This window comes from Rattus rattus, chromosome 1 (genome assembly GCF_011064425.1).
Source record: "Rattus rattus isolate New Zealand chromosome 1, Rrattus_CSIRO_v1, whole genome shotgun sequence".
NCBI classification, from domain to species: domain Eukaryota; kingdom Metazoa; phylum Chordata; class Mammalia; order Rodentia; family Muridae; genus Rattus; species Rattus rattus.
In genome coordinates this window covers 264139721-264158789 of record NC_046154.1, presented here as the reverse complement: position 1 = coordinate 264158789, position 19069 = coordinate 264139721, and the positions used below count along the sequence as shown (strand labels likewise).

At 42.2% G+C, this 19069-nt stretch overlaps 1 protein-coding gene across 1 annotated transcript in view; it reads left to right on the top strand.

Annotated features, from left to right (window-relative positions):
• Nucleotides 1-18843, top strand: part of Abcd2 (ATP binding cassette subfamily D member 2) — a 46146-nt gene extending 27303 nt beyond the window's left edge. The window contains exons 7-10 of the mRNA XM_032885322.1: nucleotides 2625-2770; nucleotides 7885-7969; nucleotides 14184-14309; nucleotides 17993-18843. Of these exons, the coding sequence (XP_032741213.1) occupies nucleotides 2625-2770; nucleotides 7885-7969; nucleotides 14184-14309; nucleotides 17993-18212 (577 nt within the window). The 3' untranslated portion in view covers nucleotides 18213-18843. The remainder of the gene's footprint in view (nucleotides 1-2624; nucleotides 2771-7884; nucleotides 7970-14183; nucleotides 14310-17992) is intronic.
• The last annotated feature ends 226 nt before the right edge of the window (nucleotides 18844-19069 follow it).

Genomic DNA, 19069 nt, shown 5'->3' with positions numbered 1-19069 from the left:
TGAAAAGAACGAAGTAAAGATATAGAAAGAAGAAAGAAGAAAAGAAAGAGAAAGAAAGAAAGAGAGAGAGACAGAGAGAGAGAGAGACAGAGACAGAGAGAGACAGAGAGAGACAGAGAAAGAAAGAAAGATGTTTAGAAAGGATGTTTTCTGTCTGTTCTACTCTATCCATTTCACCTCCTTGGGGGACCTCACTAATCTCTGGTTCACTTTTCCTGTTTCTTTCCGTAGGTGCAAACAAATGTATGTATTTATATCACCCTTCATTTTCTTTTCATAGAAGGTGACATACTGTCTACCTCTGGTTCTCAACTGGGGACAGCTTCATCACCTAGGGATATTTGTCCCCTTGGGGAGACTTGTAGCCAATTCTTTGATCATGTTTGAGAAGATGCTACTGACATCTAGTGGATAGAGTCCAGGTATACCACAAACCTTCCCACAGCAGGACGCCCTAGGCAAGGACAGCTCACCCACAGCCAGCCTGTCCGGGCTGCCTTTGAGGTGTCCTGATCGGGGTCTGCCTTTACATTTTCCTTTTGAGCTGAATGATGGTCACAGGACTGACTCTGTAGTACTTATGTGTGCCTGCCTGGTCCTTTCAGCACATCATAGTAGCTACAGACAGACAGTGGTGCGTCATAGTAGCTACAGACAGACAGTGGTGCGTCATAGTAGCTACAGACAGACAGTGGTGCGTCATAGTAGCTACAGACAGACAGTGGTGCATCACAGTAGCTACAGACAGACAGTGGTGCATCACAGTAGCTACAGACAGACAGTGGTGCATCACAGTAGCTACAGACAGACAGTGGTACATCAGAGTAGCTACAGACAGACAGTGGTGCATCAGAGTAACTACAGACAGACAGTGGTGCATCACAGTAGCTACAGACAGACAGTGGTGCATCATAGTGACTACAGACAGACAGTGGTACATCACAGTAGCTACAGACAGACAGTGGTGCATCACAGTAGCTACAGACAGACAGTGGTGCATCACAGTAGCTACAGACAGACAGTGGTGCATCACAGTAGCTACAGACAGACAGTGGTGCATCACAGTAGCTACAGACAGACAGTGGTGCATCACAGTAGCTACAGACAGACAGTGGTGCATCACATGACTACAGACAGACAGTGGTGCATCACAGTAGCTACAGACAGACAGTGGTGCATCAGAGTAGCTACAGACAGACAGTGGTGCATCAGAGTAGCTACAGACAGACAGACAGTGGTGCATCACAGTAGCTACAGACAGACAGTGGTGCATCACAGTAGCTACAGACAGACAGTGGTGCATCACAGTAGCTACAGACAGACGGTGGTGGATCACAGTAGCTACAGACAGACAGTGGTGCATCACAGTAGCTACAGATAGTTGACTCAAGGATTCTCTCTGCTCAGTCTTTCCCTTGGTTTTCATGCAATTTGCATTATAATGGGTAAGCTTAGGCAAGTTTCCCTTTGGGGCGTTTTGAGAAGATATCCTCCTCCAAGAAAATTCCCCAAAGTGAGTCGAAAAGCAAATGGCACGTCAATTCGCCCCATTTCCACCAAGGAGGTCGGATATTCAGCATTGTAATGGAACGTCTGTTTTACCCCATGGGCCTGTCAGCTGACAGAATTATCAAGCTGTTGAAGTTTTGCCTATCTGATGCACAAGAAAACTGATGTCATTTTAATTTATATTTTCTTATTAATATCTTGCCTTTTAGCTTATTTGGTTACATGACTGTCAAAACTCCAGGTTTTATGTTTAGTGCAAATAATTTTAGATGTTCAGAAACAGTTGCTATCAAACATGTATGTATTAATTCAGGTTTTCTAGATGAACAGAACTAATGGAACATAGACAGACAGACAGACAGATAAGAAATAGGTAGAAGAGAGATTGATAGAGATATTGATTTAATTAAGAAAATGATTCAATTAAAGGATATATATATATATATATATATATGAAGGATTTATTACAGTGGTATACAGGCTGTGGTCCACCTAGTCCAACAATGGCTGTCTACCAACAGAAAGTTCAGTAATCCAGTTGTTCAGTCTACAAGACTGGATGTCTCAGCTGGTCTTCAGTATACACTGGAATCCTAAAGAAGTAGTCTCTGATGCCAGTGAAGGAATGGACTTGCTAGTGAGGAGAGAGCAAGCAGGCAACGACGGAAGCTCCCTCCTCCCCTGTCCTTTATATAGGCTGTCACCAGAAGGCCTAGCCCAAATTAAAGCTGGCTCTTCCCACCTCAGAGATCAAGATTGAAAGTCTGTCTTCCCACTTCACATGGTTTACTCACGAACGGAAGTTCCTCACTGCTGCACCCAGACTCTTGAGTCTTAGTTAGTTCCGGATTTAAATGACAACCAAGAATAGCCCATCACGATGGTAAAACAAAATATTTTTATAGAAGATATCAAATGGTTTCTTAAAAACTTTCCTGCATGTATATCGCAGTATTTTTTCCATAAAGCAGGTATTATTTTTGAAGCGCGTCCAGGAAACATAATATAATCCTATAATTTAAATGTTATAATTTAAATGTGTGTTCCAGAATGTCACTCGGGATACGTTAACATAACCTCTACACTAGGATTCACATGCGCTTGGTGTTTCGTAGGCCGTACATGTCTATTGGAAGTCTTCGGGATCAAGTCATTTATCCTGACTCGGTGGATGACATGCATGAGAAAGGTTATACAGACCGAGACCTGGAGCGCATTCTGCACAGCGTCCACCTCTACCACATAGTCCAAAGAGAAGGAGGTAGAATGCGTCATTAATCTTAAATGTGGTTCAACTTTCTATACTATGCGAGTTTGGGCTGTGTGTGATGGTGTGTACCAGTCTTCTTAGCACTTGAGACACAGAGAGAAGAGGAGCAGGAACTCAAAGTCACCGTCCCCTCTGCGGCAAGTTTGAGACTAGTCCAGGTCACATCGAAACGTCGTCTCAAAAAGAAATCAATTAATTGAATCAATAAACTTCTGTTTGGTATTGGTTACCAGATACCCAGATACCCAACGGAAGCAGCCTACGGGTTGACTTCCCCTTTCGCTCATAGGTGTCAGATTGTCATGGTGTCGATGTTCGATGAGCTCGATGTTCTCACCAGAGCTGGCTTTCTCCTTCTCCTCCTTTGTCCTTCTTGGGCTTAACTTTAAGCCAGATCTTCTCTGTCAGTCAGTCCTCTCTGGAAGCACCCTCACTAAGACACACAGGTGACTTCCACAACGGGTGACTCTAACTCTAGTCAAGCTGACAATGTGACGACCTGTGTCCCAGGTGTCTATGAAGCCTGTGGTTTCATTTGAATATATGACATTATTAGACCGTAAGCATATAAGTAGAGGTTTATGATTTTTTTCCCATTATTGATATCTTGGTTTTGCTTAAATTGTGTTTAATACAGCACACTACAGTCCTCTTATTGAGTAACCATAACACCACATGTAGCGTCTAAAGACCTTGGTATTTAAAAGCACAAGTGTCCTGAGTTCACTGACGTGCTTGCTAGATGTATGTGAAGTCTACGATGAACCATGTGCTTGCCAGCTCTCTCAGGTTACATCAAATGGAATTTTTGGAAGTGGCTCTCACACAACTTGTTTGTTTTTAGTCCCACAATTTTTCTAATACACACACACACACACACACACACACACACACACACACACACACGCAGGCACGCATGAGCGCAAACACCCGCAGACATAGTTAGACCACAAGTTAGAAATTACAAAACACAGACCTTTGTTGTAGGTTCCTTTAGCATAAGACGTATAGGAAAGAGTGGGACTATGCATACATAGGAGCTTTCGATCCAACTATTTCCTAACAGTTGTGCTTTCAAATGTATCGATAAGTCACATGATTTTATAGCACAGAAAACTACCTAAAGAGCAAGCCAGAGTTCTAGGTTGATCTGTGCATGTGTGGATCTCATGCTCTGTTTCCCAGCCTAATTACATTATTTCGAGGGGAAAAAAAAAGTACAGTAGGTGCTTATGAATATCGGCTTTAGACTCAGAGTCAAATCCTAATTACCACTGCTTTCTGCATCCTTAATGGTAAGATGGAAATACATTTTTAACATGTCTGTGAATATGTAAATGACACTATCTATACGTGTAGCGTTTACTGTGAGGGCTCATGCATACCAAGCACACATGAATCCTGATCCTTACAGTAAGCAAATGAAGCAGGCAGGAAAGGCATCACTACATTTCTCTTTACGGCGTCTGCGCTTGGAGGGAAGCAGATTTTTCCTTTAGTGTCACATGGCCAATGCCTTCTCGGTTTCAAAAGACCTTGACAGTATAAGTTCTACATATTATGGGAAGATTAATTGAGTTTGGAATCCAGTAATCCAAGTAGAAATTTAAAATAAACATGAAATACTCAATTTTTTTAGTCATGACATTGTAGAACTATTTTTAAGATGTGCCAAGCCTAGAGTTCTATACCTCCTTGCTTTGGACACATAACAAACTTCATTTGTTCTTTTTCCCATAAAGAAAGAAACCAAAGCATCTAAGCGGTGCGGGGGAAAATACTTCCAATTCTTAGTCTACGGCTTCCTTTGGAAGAAGCCTGTTGGAATTATGTAGATTAGCTGAAATGGGAAAATAACTACGTCTCATTCCCGTAAACAGGTTCCAAAGTAGGGAAAAAATACAACAGGTACAAAGAGACACAGTGGGAACTCTACGCATGCTCAGGAAGCAGGGAAAGGCTTTTCCGGTCAGCTGTCTTGGTCACGGTAAACGAGCATCAAGCATGGTGGGTGTTGCCAGGGCTGCTGATGGAAGCCTCGCGGTTCAGCAGAACAAAGGGTGCCGTGAATTAAAAATAGGTAAAAGTTAGCTTTCCTTTGACTGAAAAAGACTTTTCTCTTGTGCTCTGTTCTCGGCGCAGGGAACAGACCGTTCCCACCAGCGCCGTCCTCAGCAGCGCGGTCCTCAGCATCCTCAAGACATCAGTTGCATTTCATAATTACTATAACGTTGGGCCACAGAAAAGTATTGTTTCAAATTTTATTTTTCCCAGAGGCAAGCCAGCATTTTTAAGTTTCAATATAGCCGTATAAAGATCTTTTTTTAAATAATGTCGAACAATATTCCCTCTAAAGAGATCAACCTGATGTTGTCAGTTGATATTAAGGCCTTTCACTCCAGATACTACTGTATTAATTTTATTTTTTAAAAAATTAGTCATCAGTTGTATGTATGTAAGGAAGTAAGGTACCTGGGGAGGCCAAGCGTTGGATCATTTGGAGTTGACCTTACAGGTGGCTGCGGGCCACTTAACATGGGTGCTAGGATCCAAACTCAGGTCCTCTGCAAGGCCAGTATGTGCTCTTTCTTAACCACAGTCCTGGTATTTATTGTGTCTTTGGTTTTTTTATTTGATATATTTGTATTGGATTTTTATTTACATTTCAAATGTTATCCCCTTTCCTGGTTTCCCCTCTGCAAACCCCCATCCCATCCCCTCTCCCCCCTGCTTCTATGATGCTCCCCCACTCACCCACCCACTCTCACTTCATCGCCCTGCATTCCCCTACACTGGAGCATCGAGCCTTCACAAGACCCCTCCCATTGATGCCTGACAAGGCCATCCTCTGCTACATATGCAGCTAGCATCATGGGTCACTCCATGTGTACTCTTCGGTTGGTGGTTTAGTTCCCGGGAGCTCTGGGAGAAGGGAGGTCTGATTGGTTGATATCGTTGTTCTTCCTATGGATCTGCAAACCCCTTCAGCCCCTACAGTCCTTCCCCTAACTCCTCCGCTGGGGTCCCCGTGCTCAGTCCGATGGTTGACTGTGAGCATCAGCACTGCATTTGTCAGACTCTGGCAGAGCCTCTCTGGAGACAGCCATACCAGGCTCCTGTCAGCAAGCTCTTCTTGGAATCAGCAATAGAGTCTGGGTTTGGTGGCTGCATATGGGTGGATCCCCAGGTGAGGCAGTCTCTGGAGGGCCTTTCCTTCAGTCTCTGCTCCACTCTTTGTCCCCTTATTTCCTTTAGACAGGAGCAATTCTGGGTCAAAATTTTGGATATGGGTGGGTGGCCCCATCCCTCATCCGGGGGCGGTGCCTAACCTCTGGATACGGTCTCTAGAGGTTCTCTCTCTCTCTCTCTCTCTCCTTCGTTGGGTATTTCAGCTGATGTCATCCCCATGGGTCCTGGGAGCCTCTGGCTTTCTGTATTATGTCTTCTTCTCTCTCGTTTCTCTCACCTCCCCTAACTCCTCCTTTCTCACCCTGCATTTACTTCAAATATGTTACTTTTATTGTATTTCCGTTGTAACTTTTGGAACACAGAACACTTCCAGACTTTTTCAAATTTCAAAAATAACATAAGATGTATCCTTAAAAATATCCTAACCATCCTTGTTCTCTCTAATTTCCATCTTCCTACTTTGTTTAGTTTCTTATTCATAAATCCAGGCTCTTTTTTTTTCTTTTGAAACAGAGTATCACGGCATAGCCCAGGCTGGTCCCCAATTCATGATCCTCCTGCTCCTGCCCCTGTCCCAGGATTGCAGGCATGTTACAATGAGCTTGGTTTAATTTTTCATGTTCTAAACTATGCGGCAAATTTTATAATAATTCCCAAAGAAAGAACCCATAAAGATGACTCCTGACTTAACAACATACGTTATTCTGTCGAAGGTGCTGGCTGACCTTTTGCATTCTAAAAGATAAACCCATGTTCTTTTAATCCACAAAAGAATTAAGTAATTGATCTGATCATTTGTTTTCTCAGGCACCCATGGTAATAAAACAAAGATTCTATGCCTTCCTGTACCTAAAGCCAGGTTTACTTAGACAGGTTAATAATGATACAGCTAAGGGAGAAGGTGGGTGTGTGGAGCGTGGTCTTCCTCCAATGGGAGAATTAAAGCCAGAGCAGCGAAGCTGTGGAAATGTTGCCTTTAATGTTTGTCAAGTGTGGGCAGTCATTTTTTTCTCCTCTGAAAGTTGGAGTCTGCAAAAATAGAGCCATGGTTTTGTTCTCAAGTCGTCTTTTCAAGACAATTATGTAAGATAGTCATTTAAAAATTTTCAGCTATTACAGAAGTGTTAACTTACAACTATCAGATGTGTGCCTGGTATGTGTGTCTCTGCATTTTCAGAAGCACGGCCATGGTATATGCTGTTCTGAAACTTGGGTTCTCGTTCAAATGTTTCTGGTCCTGTTTTCACATTAGGATAGCGAGATAGTCATATAGATACATATGCCTGCCTTGCAAAATGATATTGAGCAATCAGTCATTAGAATGTTCTAAGAGATAGAGCTGCATAAACTGTGAAAACATCAAATAAACCTAGATATGGGCCCTAGCTCTGAGAGACAAGTGTAACTCAGATGTTTCTATTTCTCCGTGAGTTTTTGGATCACCCACTTGTAAAACGCAAATAAAGGCCGCTATCTCGTAAGCTGTGGAATAATGGAGACTTGCATAAAGTACCAGGCTTGTGGGAACTGTTTAACCTAGTTCCTCCCACACGGTTTTGGGACTTGGCAATCGTCCTATGCAAATTATTAGATCTTCTCTCCCACTGCCCTCAAAAAATCAGCATATGCTCACCAACCCTTTGAACAGACTGAGTAACAAACACACTTCATCGGTGCCAGTGCTTACAACTCTTTCAAGACGTCTATCCGTGTGAGGAATTACTATCATATTTAAACTAAAATACTCAGACACATGGCTCTTAAGGCTGGCCACCTGCTCTACGGAACACAGGGCCCCTCCTGTTTCCAATCAAAGCAGGCCAGGAACCACTCGTCCAGAGTAGATGTGGTGACAAGTCAACGAGTCTCTGCAACCTGTATGTTTAGTTGTTTGTCTGTCTGCTTTTACTTTCCAGGATGGGATGCAGTCATGGATTGGAAAGATGTCCTTTCAGGAGGGGAGAAACAGAGAATGGGGATGGCACGGATGTTTTACCATAAGTAAGTGCGCCGCGTTCAGGGAACCCATCGTCATTACTGATAGAACAAGACAGGACTCAGCAGGACGAGGCAGTCTCGTCTTAGGTTAGATAACAACTGACCGGGAGACTGGACAGATGGCTCAGTGGTTAGAGATGCTCCCACCAGCGAGCCCTTAGACCTTCCTCGTGTCGCCACCCAATACAGTTCCTCATGCTGTGGTGACCCCCAACTATAAAATCATTGCGTTGCTGCTTCATAACTGTGATTTTGCCTCTGTTATTAATCGTAATGTAAGTATCTGATATGTGACACCCCCCCCACGGGGATCACAGCCCACAGGTTGGGAACCCCTGCCCTAGACCCATGTGGTGGAAAGGGACTCAACAGCTACTGCACATTGTCCTCTGCTTTCCACACACACCGTGGTGCACACACCACACACGCGCTCACACACACGCGCTCACACGCACATGCTCACACACCTGCAAGTAAATGACAGACAGTCAATAAATCCGAGAAGTACTTTTAAAACCAGAGATAGGAGAAGACAGGGGGACCGGATGGCATGTTTAAAAATAATGTATCTTAGGAAAGTTGTATAAAATCTTTACTTTTAGGTTTGCTTACGTTTTATTGTAGTAGATTCCCCAGGTGTTTTAGTTCGTTAGGTGCCTTCCATTGGGTAACGTAGATAAAAGACTATCTGGAGTGCTAGGTTAAATGTCCATGTGTTCTAAAGTTTGAGATAGGATTTTCACGAGATTTCAAATGTGAAGAATATGTAACCTCAGCGTCACTGGTTAAACCAGTGGCTGCCCATTTGGGAATTTCTCTGAATTGTTAAATTGGATCTAAATCAGACTCGCTGAAATATATTATCAATAATCATACCTCAAATACATTATTTTATATGTTATACATTATAATTAATTATAAATAAAACATAATTATTCAGGTGGATCTAATTCAAGTTTAAGTAGTCTCTTAATCTACTTTTCCTTCCTCAACTGTTTAGAGTTAAAATTAGTAAAAAAAAATAAAAGAAAGAAAAGAAAAGAAAGAAAGAAAGAAAGAAAGAGAAAAGAAAAAGAATGTGCTCACACATCTCAGTGAACTCAGAAAAATCGAGATGCAAGAAATAATTTTAATTAATTATTTTATTTATCTGTATCCCAAATGTTGCCCCTGCCAGTTCACCCTCCCAGAGTTTTTCACCTCCCCCCATCACCTCGTCTTCGCCTCTGAGAGGATACTCTTCGTCCTCCTTCCAAGTCTCTACAGGATTAGATATATCCTCTCCCACTGAGGCCAGACATTGCAGTCCTCTACTACACATGTGCTGGGAGCCTCGGACCAGCCCATGTATGTTCTTTGGTTGTTGACTTAGTCTCTGGGAGCTCCCAGGTAGACCAGTTAGTTGACACTGTTGGTCTTCCTAAGGGGTTGCATCCCCTTCAAGTCCTTCAGTCCTTCCCCTAACTCTTCCCTGGGGACCCCCAACCTCAGTCCAATGCTTGACTGTAAGTATCTGCATCTGCCTTAGTCAGCTGCTGGTACAGCCTCTCAGAGGACATCCATGCTAGGCTCCTGTCTGCAAGCACAGCATGGCATCAGTAATGGAGTCAGGGTTTGGTGCCCACCCATGCTATGGATTCTAAGTTGGTCTAGTTACTAGACGGCCTTTCCTAGTCTCTGCTCCATTTTTGTCCCTGCATTTCTTTAAACAGGAACAATTCTGGGTCAAAATTTTTGAAGATGGGTAGGTGGCTCCTGTCCACTGGGGGGGCCCTATCCTGAGGCAACCCAGACCCAAAAGGACATTCATGGTTTGTACTCACTGATGAGACGTTATTAGCTGAAGAGTACAGAATACTGTTGCTAGAACCCACAGCCCATAAGAAGTTTGACAAGAAGGGAGGCCCAAGTGTGGATGCTTCAATCCCACTTAGAAGGGGGAAAGAAATATCACGGAAAACAGAGGGAGTGATGGTCCTGGGTGGGAGATCTGAGGATGAGGAAAGGGGGACAGGATCGGGTGGGGGTGGTAGTGGGGGAGACAGGAGAAAAGCCCAGAGGGCCAGGAGAATGAATGGAAATATGCAGCTGCCAGGGGTAGGGGGAACCTCTAGAAAGTTCCAGAAACCTGAAATGTGAGAGGATCCCAGGATTCAATGGCGTGACCTTACGTGAAATGCCCAACAATGGGGAAATGGAATCTAAAGAGACCTCCAGTCTTGTGGTATAATTAAAAAAGCACACGACCAGTTCTGCAAGTTCCCACTCCTCAAGGAGCAGAGAAACGCTCTAGCCATTTCTCTGTCAGCCAGTTTCAAACACTGTCCCCTTGGCGGGTTGTTACCAAGCCTGACACACACATCACGTTCCACTAGCACGGCCCCACACCACACTAGCCCCAAGCACTCTATAGCCTAGCATGGCTTCCTGTCACGGACCCTGCGCACCCTCCCAACAATCCAGTTAAGTCATGACTCAACAAACTGTAAGCCAACAAGATTTATGTGTTAAATGATCAATGTACAAGAACAATCCACACAATTACCTTACAACCAATTGATAAGGATATAAACCGCCCACCTATATAAGATAAATATGCCTATAGAAATCCATCCCTTAAGAAACATTCATAACAACCTGTATCTGTGTAGAGATGCATGGCGAGGATCGTCTGCCTCCTTGGTGCTTCTCCCTTTCTGCTCCTCCCTTCCCTTCTAAAACTGCTCCCGCATCCCTTTCTTCTCATCCAATGACAAGCCTCGTTTTTTTTTTCTTGTGTCTGCCTTCACTTGCATAAGGACATCAACCTACAATCTGTAGATGACAAGAAATAATTTTTATAAATCTTTTCTTTGTGACTTCAGCTTCATAGAGTTCAAGAATTTCTAAGCAAAAGCGCTAAGGAGGAAATCCAGACACTGTTCTCATCCATCCATTCTGTTTCTAGTGTTCTTCTCTGGAATAAATTTTCAGCCTCACTTAATGCCTAAGTTTCTCTTGTGGTCTAAAACCCTTTTATACCTATCTATTCAACACAAAATCAGTTTTACAGATAAAGAAAAGATCTTGCCACAGTCAAAGATGGTCTGAAATTCTCTCCTGAGAGCTGAGATTGGCAGTATGTTGCACTACAGGGGGCTAAGTGTTGTATTTTGTTGTTCTCTCAGTTACATTGTAATCTTTAAAGGTCCGATCTTTGCTCCCTCCTGCCTCAGCCTAATTTTATTATTACATTTTATCTATCTGTCTATCTATGTGTCTACCTGTGAATCTGTCATTTATCTATCTATGCGTCTAACCTACCCACCTATTATTTATCACATGTATATCATTTGTCTATCCGTCATCTATCTGTCCATCCTTTCACCCATATATATTCTCAGTGTGTATGTGTACATGCGTTTGTGCATGTGTGCGTATGTGCATATGTGTATATGTGTCTCACCTGACTATAAGAACAATTTGCAAGAAATACACTCTCTCCTTCTACCTTGTGAGTTCTGGGATCCAACCACTGCTGTCAGACTTGGCAGCCGGAAGCTCTACCAGATGAGCCATTTTTTTTCTAGCTTACATTTCATATTACATTTCATATTACTGACTTTTGTCATTTAGGGTGCTGCACATTTTAGGTTGGTCAATTGGCTTATAATCTCATTCTTCTAACTTCCTTTTTTTTTTCATAAAGGCAGGCAATCAGAGCAAAACGATTGGTTAGATTTAGGTCCAAGCCTTTTTCCTGAGATCATAGCACATATTGTTTATTATCAACAGAACACACCTTAATCATATGTTTCTTTAAGAAACACAGATAAGTAAAAAGAATGTAAAACTTCCTATCCCATTAGCTGTGAGGAAACAATGTTAACATTTTGAATAAATTTCTTCCTGGTCTTGCTGCACACAGCTGGCTGTCATCTTAATTGTTCTCATAATTTATAGCGTATATATCCCTTATGCTTATATGTTTCACATGCTATCATATGCCTCTCTTTGTTGTTATATGATGCTTGGCTAGAGTTTATCATCATTATAATAATTATATACTAAGTACATTTTAAGTATCTGATTCAATAAGTTGTTACAATGTAGGGACATTAAATGACATAATGTTCGCCTCACCCAACATCTCAACCAAAATAGAGAATGTTTCTATTACCCGGAGAAAGGGTCTCAGTTCCCTTTTCACTCATGTTCTACATACACCCACTTCTGCTTTTATTGGTTTCTCTTCTTTACCGTCTCATGTAAGTGAAGTCATACACTATATAGTTTTGTGTTCAGCTGTGGATTTTAGTGAGAAATGTTAGTTGTCTTAGTAATGTCTTAATATATGTATTACTAATAATAAGCTTACATTGTTAGTCTAAGGATAGAGGGTACATTTAAAAAAAAATGAACCAAATTCTACCAACTCTGGATTTTTTCATGCTGATCTTTGAAATGCTCGCTCCAAGGAGACACAAGGACACACTGTAGCTTGACAGTTCGGACCAGCTGTTAGCCCATCTCTGTGAGCTGGCTTGGGTTTCGTCCATAAATACTCAGTAATATGATCAGCAACACAGCCTGCGAGGTGTGCTGCAGTGAACTGCAAATGTGACCATTTTTCCGTGTCCCTGTGTCAATAAGACAAGCCCTTCAGTGAGAACAAGAGACATGAGTAAAGAAAGGATTTTAACCCAATGTTTCAAGTATTGGACTAATCAGTAAAATGTATTAGGTATACCATAACAATGAGTGAAAATTAAGTGAATTCTGTGAGATCAAGGACAAGCAAATAGTAAACTCATTTTGCAAATGGATCAAATAAATTAGAAAGTTAAAGCCAGTGAAGGAAAAGAGTAATGTTGAGTAAATGCCTCTTCCCCTGCTCTCGGGGTCAGTGCAGTTATGACAGTGAGATTATAACACAGAAGCTTTGATAGGAAAGATCTGAGCTAGCGACAGCAGAGAACTCCGGTCAGAAATTATAGGAAGCATTGCAGTAGAATGTGCTCTGTGAGATCCTTACAATTCTAACATTTAAAGAATGACCGGGAAAATCCTTTCTTGAGGGGTTAGGTTTCTTCCTTCACATATCCTACACTATTTGTGATTCGTCGAGAGGGAGAAAAAGGAGCAAAGGTCTAGGAGATGATGTCATTTAACACTGTAAGTGTTAGTTTTACAAGTGCCCAATCCCAGCTGTGTTGTTTGGTATATTTACACACACACACACACACACACACACACACACACACACACACACACACACACACACACACACACACACACACACACACACACACACACACACACACACACACCTAGCCTAGCCCTGCCAAGGAAACAAAAAGCGTATGACTCAGCTTACATTCCTTACAAGTTGCTATGACAACAGAAAATAAAATATACATCTTTTTTTTTTCGAAAATCTTCTTTCACTCAAAGTGCTCTAAAAAGGAAGGCACAAAGTTCGATGAACAACGAGAAGAGCTTTATGCAAAGAGAAGGATTTATTACATCTTTCTCTTGCATACTTTTCTTCGCCTTCTCTGTTCAAATCAAGTCACAATCAATAATTATCACGCAGAAAAGCAATATTCGATACAGAATAATCAAACCCCCAGAGCTAGTTCTTCACGGTTGTCTTCAGGGAAGTGCATGGGGCGACAGAGATGTCGTTAGCTCTTGTATCTGTCAGCCTTCAGCTCCGTCTCCAGAACAGGTAACGGGATCCCATTAATAAACAAACGTATGTTAGGAAAAAGAAATTAGGAAGCTAAGAAATCATTTATGTAAAATGAGAGCTTTCTATTAATTTGGTTTTGGAGGCCATGAATTTGAAAATAGCACAAGGTGGGGTACACAGGAGGGTGTGGGAAGGGGAAATTATATGATATAATTATATTAGAATCTCAAAAAAATCAAACTATAGAAATAAAATTAATTTCATGGTGAAAACTGCCTTCGAATACTTGGAAACTAATCTTCAAAACTAAAATGAAAACATCCAATGACGGTGTTCACATCGACTTTAGTCTTGTCGACTAAGCTAGGCTGGGTTGCTGGCCAAGTGGAATAAGAAAACAGCTGCTTTTTGCTTTACCAATTACCAACCTGAATATTGCCACATTTTTCTCAGCCCCTCCAAAGTTGTCAGGGTACAACGGTTGTCCGAAGAAAGACACAGTTCCAGGGCAGATTCACTCAGTTATTTCTCTCTTCTTTTTAGACCGAAGTACGCATTGCTGGACGAGTGCACCAGTGCTGTGAGCATTGACGTGGAAGGAAAGATATTTCAGGCTGCTATCGGGGCTGGCATTTCCTTACTGTCTATAACGCACAGGCCTTCTCTGTGGTAGGTGCTCACGGCAGCCTCCTGTGGGAGGGACGTGTTGTCTCTTCTTCTTCTTAAAAGATAACGTTGCTAAACTTTTCTGTGTAGAGTATAAAACATTTCATTTGTTTTCTACCTGTATTTCTCTGATATTCCTCCTAATATTTTAACTCCCTCTGGCCTAAGGTAACCTTAATGCGTTATGTGGAAACGAGCATCACCTTCTAGTCATTTTGAAAAGCCACGAGAGAATCCGATGGTTGATCTGTACTAAAAACTATTTATCATAACACTAGAATGTACTGTGAAAGATTATGGAGTGGGTTAGGGTTAGGGTATGATTACAAAATTCTTTTAATATTTACTTTAAAATGCAGTGGTGGGGTGTATGTTAAAATTCTATAGCTTAGTATTTCTAAAATTATCAAGTTAAAGGAATCATAGGAAATAAAAAATAATAAAATAATAATAATAATAAAGTTTATTTTTTGTTATTTGTTTTAAGAAAATAAAAAAGAACCTGGTAGGAGCAGGCATTAAATCTCTCATAACCATTTATACGATGGTGACGAATCAGTGGAGATGGCAGACATCATAAACAGTGCCATCCATCTTCTTAAAGGGGAACGACCTACTCAGCAAGTACCTTTAACCCACTGAGCCATCTCACTGTTCCTGGCTTCCATAGTTTAGTGATAGGGTTAGGGGGCTTTTGTTTTGTTTTTTTATTTTGTAATCTTCAGCTTGCTATATAAATACTATATATATATATATATATATATATATATATATATATGAAGGTCAGTATTTTCCAATGTATATTTTTATTATTGTATATGTTTTTTCATACAATATATTCTGACCAGGGTTCCCCTCTCCCCAACTCCTGCCACATTCTCATTTCCCTACCCACCCAATTCACATTCCCTCTCTCTCTCTCTCTCTCTCCTCTCCTCCTCCCTCCCCCTCCCTCCCTCCCTCTCTTTCTCTTCTCTTCTCTTTTCTCCTCCTCCTTCCTCTCTCTCTCTCTCTCTCTCTCTCTCTCTCTCTCTCTCTCTCTAGAAAAACCAACAGGCATAGCAATAACAACAGGCAAGCAAACAAACAGGAAAAAGAACCAAAGAAAAAAACTACATACAAAAGTAAACACACACTTTTGCTCATACAATAATCCCATACAATCACAACATCAGAAGCAATAATACATAAGACCTGTAAGGTTTAAAAAGAAATACCCAAACAAAGCATTATGGGACACAAGAACCTCCAGAAATGCCATTGAGTCTGGTTTGTGTTGACCACCTGTTGCTGCCCACAGGGCCTGCCCTAAAGTGTGGTTTATATCGGCGTGGTGAGGTGAGGTTCGAGAAAAATATTTTTTATTTGCCAGTGGTTCTTGATTGGATCTAGCTTCTTGGTGAGGGATGGTGGTTTGTGTCTACTCCCCCCTCGGCACTGGAACCCTCCCATGGCTTATCCCTCCCGTGCAGGCCCTGTGCATGCTTCCACAGTCTCTGAGTTCAGTGTGCATCAGTTCTGCAGTGTCTGCAAGGCCTCGTTTCCTAGGAGCTCTCCTTCCCCTCTGGCTCCTTAGTTCTCTCACCATTCTTCTCTACAGGGCTGCTCTGGCCCTGAGGGGAGGCATTTGATGGAGACATCCCATATAGGATTACGGGTTCCGAGGGCTCATACTCTCCACGTGTTGTCTAGCTGTGGGTCTCCGTATTTGTTCCCGTCGACTGCAGGAGGAAGCTTCTCTGATGCTGGCCGAGCACAGTGCTGATTTACGAATACAGCAAAACATGATAGGAGTCGCTTTATTGCTAGTTCCTTTAGCAGAACAGCAGCATTCGATTTAACTTTAGGTCACGGCCTACCTGGTGTTAGGTTCTTGGACAACCAAACCGTGCTGGTACGGGTTCCGTATCGTGGTGTGGACCTTAAATTCAACCAGGTAATAGTTGGTTATTTTGTGCTACTATGGCACCGGCAGGCAGGTGACCGTTGTGTGGCGTTTATAGTGGTGCACGTTTCATTGCTGGGTTAGTATTTACCTGCCTCCTCCGGTGATGTGCAGAGTACTTTCCAGTTCTGTGACATGAACTCTAGTCAGTAGCGATGAACCCTCCAGGTAGGCACTTGCCGGACATCTCCATGGGTAATGAGTTATGCAGGTGTTGTCCTCAGCAACAGGGCTTCACAATCAGTTTGTGGCAAGCAACTAACAGACTTACCCGGGGTTGTCTGGGGGTTTTCACGGGGCCCCTTTGGACAACAACTCAATTATGTATATCCCATCCCTGATGCTGGAGTTTTCATTTGGTGACAAGTGACATCAATACGGAGGCTTTGTCTCCAACATTACGTGGTGATTCCATTCAAGTTTCCTTTTCTATATGTGTATATACTTTAGGAAATGTCTAGTGATAGCTTCCGATAGCCCTCAAATGTCCCTTAGTCTTACCTGTCTCTCCACGTCTTCCCTGCTTTACCTTCCTCTCTCCCCCACCCCCCGTTAGCCCTCTCATTCCAGCCCTTTCATCGGCCCATAACTGTCTATCCTATTTCCTCTTCTTTGGGAGTTCCTTCCCTCCCCGACTGACCCACCGCTCTATACCTAACCTCTGTGGTTATAAGGATGGCGGCCTGTTTATTGAAGGCTAAGCAGCTCACCTCCGCATAGAGGGTAGAAGCTGATTGAGAAGGCTGACCGTTCATAATAAATAACAACTACTTGAAGTAAGATGAAAGACTGAAGACGGAAAATGTGGAGAATCATGAGCCAGTCGATCTAAGTGACCCTGTACAGTGGCTCACAAATGGATCAACTCTGCCAGCCACGGTCTATCCAACCATCCCACAATCCTCTGCTGGTGGCCTGGGCTTCCCTTAAGACAAGGATGGATTCCCTCCCATCTTTCAGTTCTGTTCCTCTACGCAGCTCCTAGGTAGCTGAACCATGAGAGAAGAGATCTATGTGGCAGTAGGAGGCTGTTTCTAAAAGACTCCCGCGGCAGTCGTGTAAAAGTGATTCTACATTATTATTACCGAGAAAGTTGCACTCAAGTAGAATCCGTCCCAGGGGGGCGGTGTTACGTAGATAGAGAAGCTTCGCTGGTGGTTGCTTTACTTCCTTTCGTTTTTCTCGGTGTGGTCTTTTTTCCTCAGTTCCCTGTCCTTACTTCTGTTCTAAGGACGCTTCATTATTTATTCAAAACACGTATTCATTCAGAAGATATTATGGGGGTAAATTAAAACAAGAATGGTCTTCCTGGGGCTGGACAGATGGTTCAATGGTTAAGAGCACTGACTGCTCTTCCAGAGGTCCTGAGTTCAAATCCCAGCAAGCACATGGTGGCTCACAACCATCTGTAATGAGATACGATGCCCTCTTCTGCTGTGTCTGAAGACAGCTATAGTGTGCTTATATATAAATAAAGTAATTCTCTTTTAAAAAAATAGTCTTCCTTTGTAAATTATATGTACTCAAAATATTAAGCAAATTCAGGAACATCAAGAAGAATTTCTTAAAGATGAGAGACTTTAGACTTTAGCAATTCCACTGTTCACCTTAGGTAACATTAGAACTCAGATGTCAATTAGCCACATTTACTAAAATTTGCCTTTGAGCATCAGCTAGAACGTTCTATAGCTAAAATGACTTTTAAGATTATGACGAATAACACTTCGTTTTAATTACACAGGAAATACCATACCCACCTATTGCAGTTCGATGGAGAAGGAGGTTGGCGCTTTGAACAGTTGGACACTGCTATCCGCTTAACGTTAAGCGAGGAGAAACAGAAGTTGGAGTCGCAGCTCGCTGGAATTCCCAAAATGCAGCAGAGACTCAATGAACTGTGCAAAATTTTGGGGGAAGACTCGGTGCTGAAAACGATCCAAACTGCCGAGGACACATCCTAACTGACCTTGACATGTTTTAAGTTAACTTCTAGGTGACGCCTCAGAGACTCTTTCTTTACTGCATGCAGTATGTTAAGCTAAGTGAAGAGAAAGCAAGCCAGCAAAAAAAAAAGTATTTTGTATGATTTTAGCATCGAGGAAATATGATAACTTTTTCGAATGAAAAAGAAAAATCGAAAGAATTAGTTGCGGTTAGTCATGACTCAGGTTAGTGCCCCGTGAGAGGGTAGCTCACCTGTAAAGTGGGTTTCTAGACTAGGAGAGTGTGTATGGTTCTTCCTGGGAGAGAATGCCCCAAAACAAGACAGCAGGGGCACCAGCTGGGCTGATGTCATCTGTGTGGAATTAGAACTTTGAGGGCTCTTTCAACCCAGGTAACGGGGACAATAGGTGCAACACCCTGAATCTATAGTCAGCACTGCTAGGGGCCAACTCAAACTGTGTACAAAGTAGCAGGCGGTTTGATACATAGTTTCAGTCTGAAAAAGGTGTATCTGAATGACAGTGGTTGGAAACAAGCACGGCTAGACAAGTATAAAGTACTGTATTAAATTTTTTCATACCTTGAGCATCTTAATACAGATACAGAAATTAACATTAATAAAAATTGTGTGTATGTGTTTAAAAAAAACCCTTTTATGTTTTAAAAAGAGAATTGCCCATACATAAGAGGACGGTCTGAACAATACTTGTTCTGGCTGCCGCTTGACTCTGCAGTCCTATCTAGTATGGTTGCTGTTCAGAAATACTGCCTGTCTGGTGCCCAAAATGGCATTTTAGAAACTTGATTGCTGCCCTAAATATGGATCCTGGAAATCACAGTTATGTTCCTACAATCATTTTATCTTACTCCATCT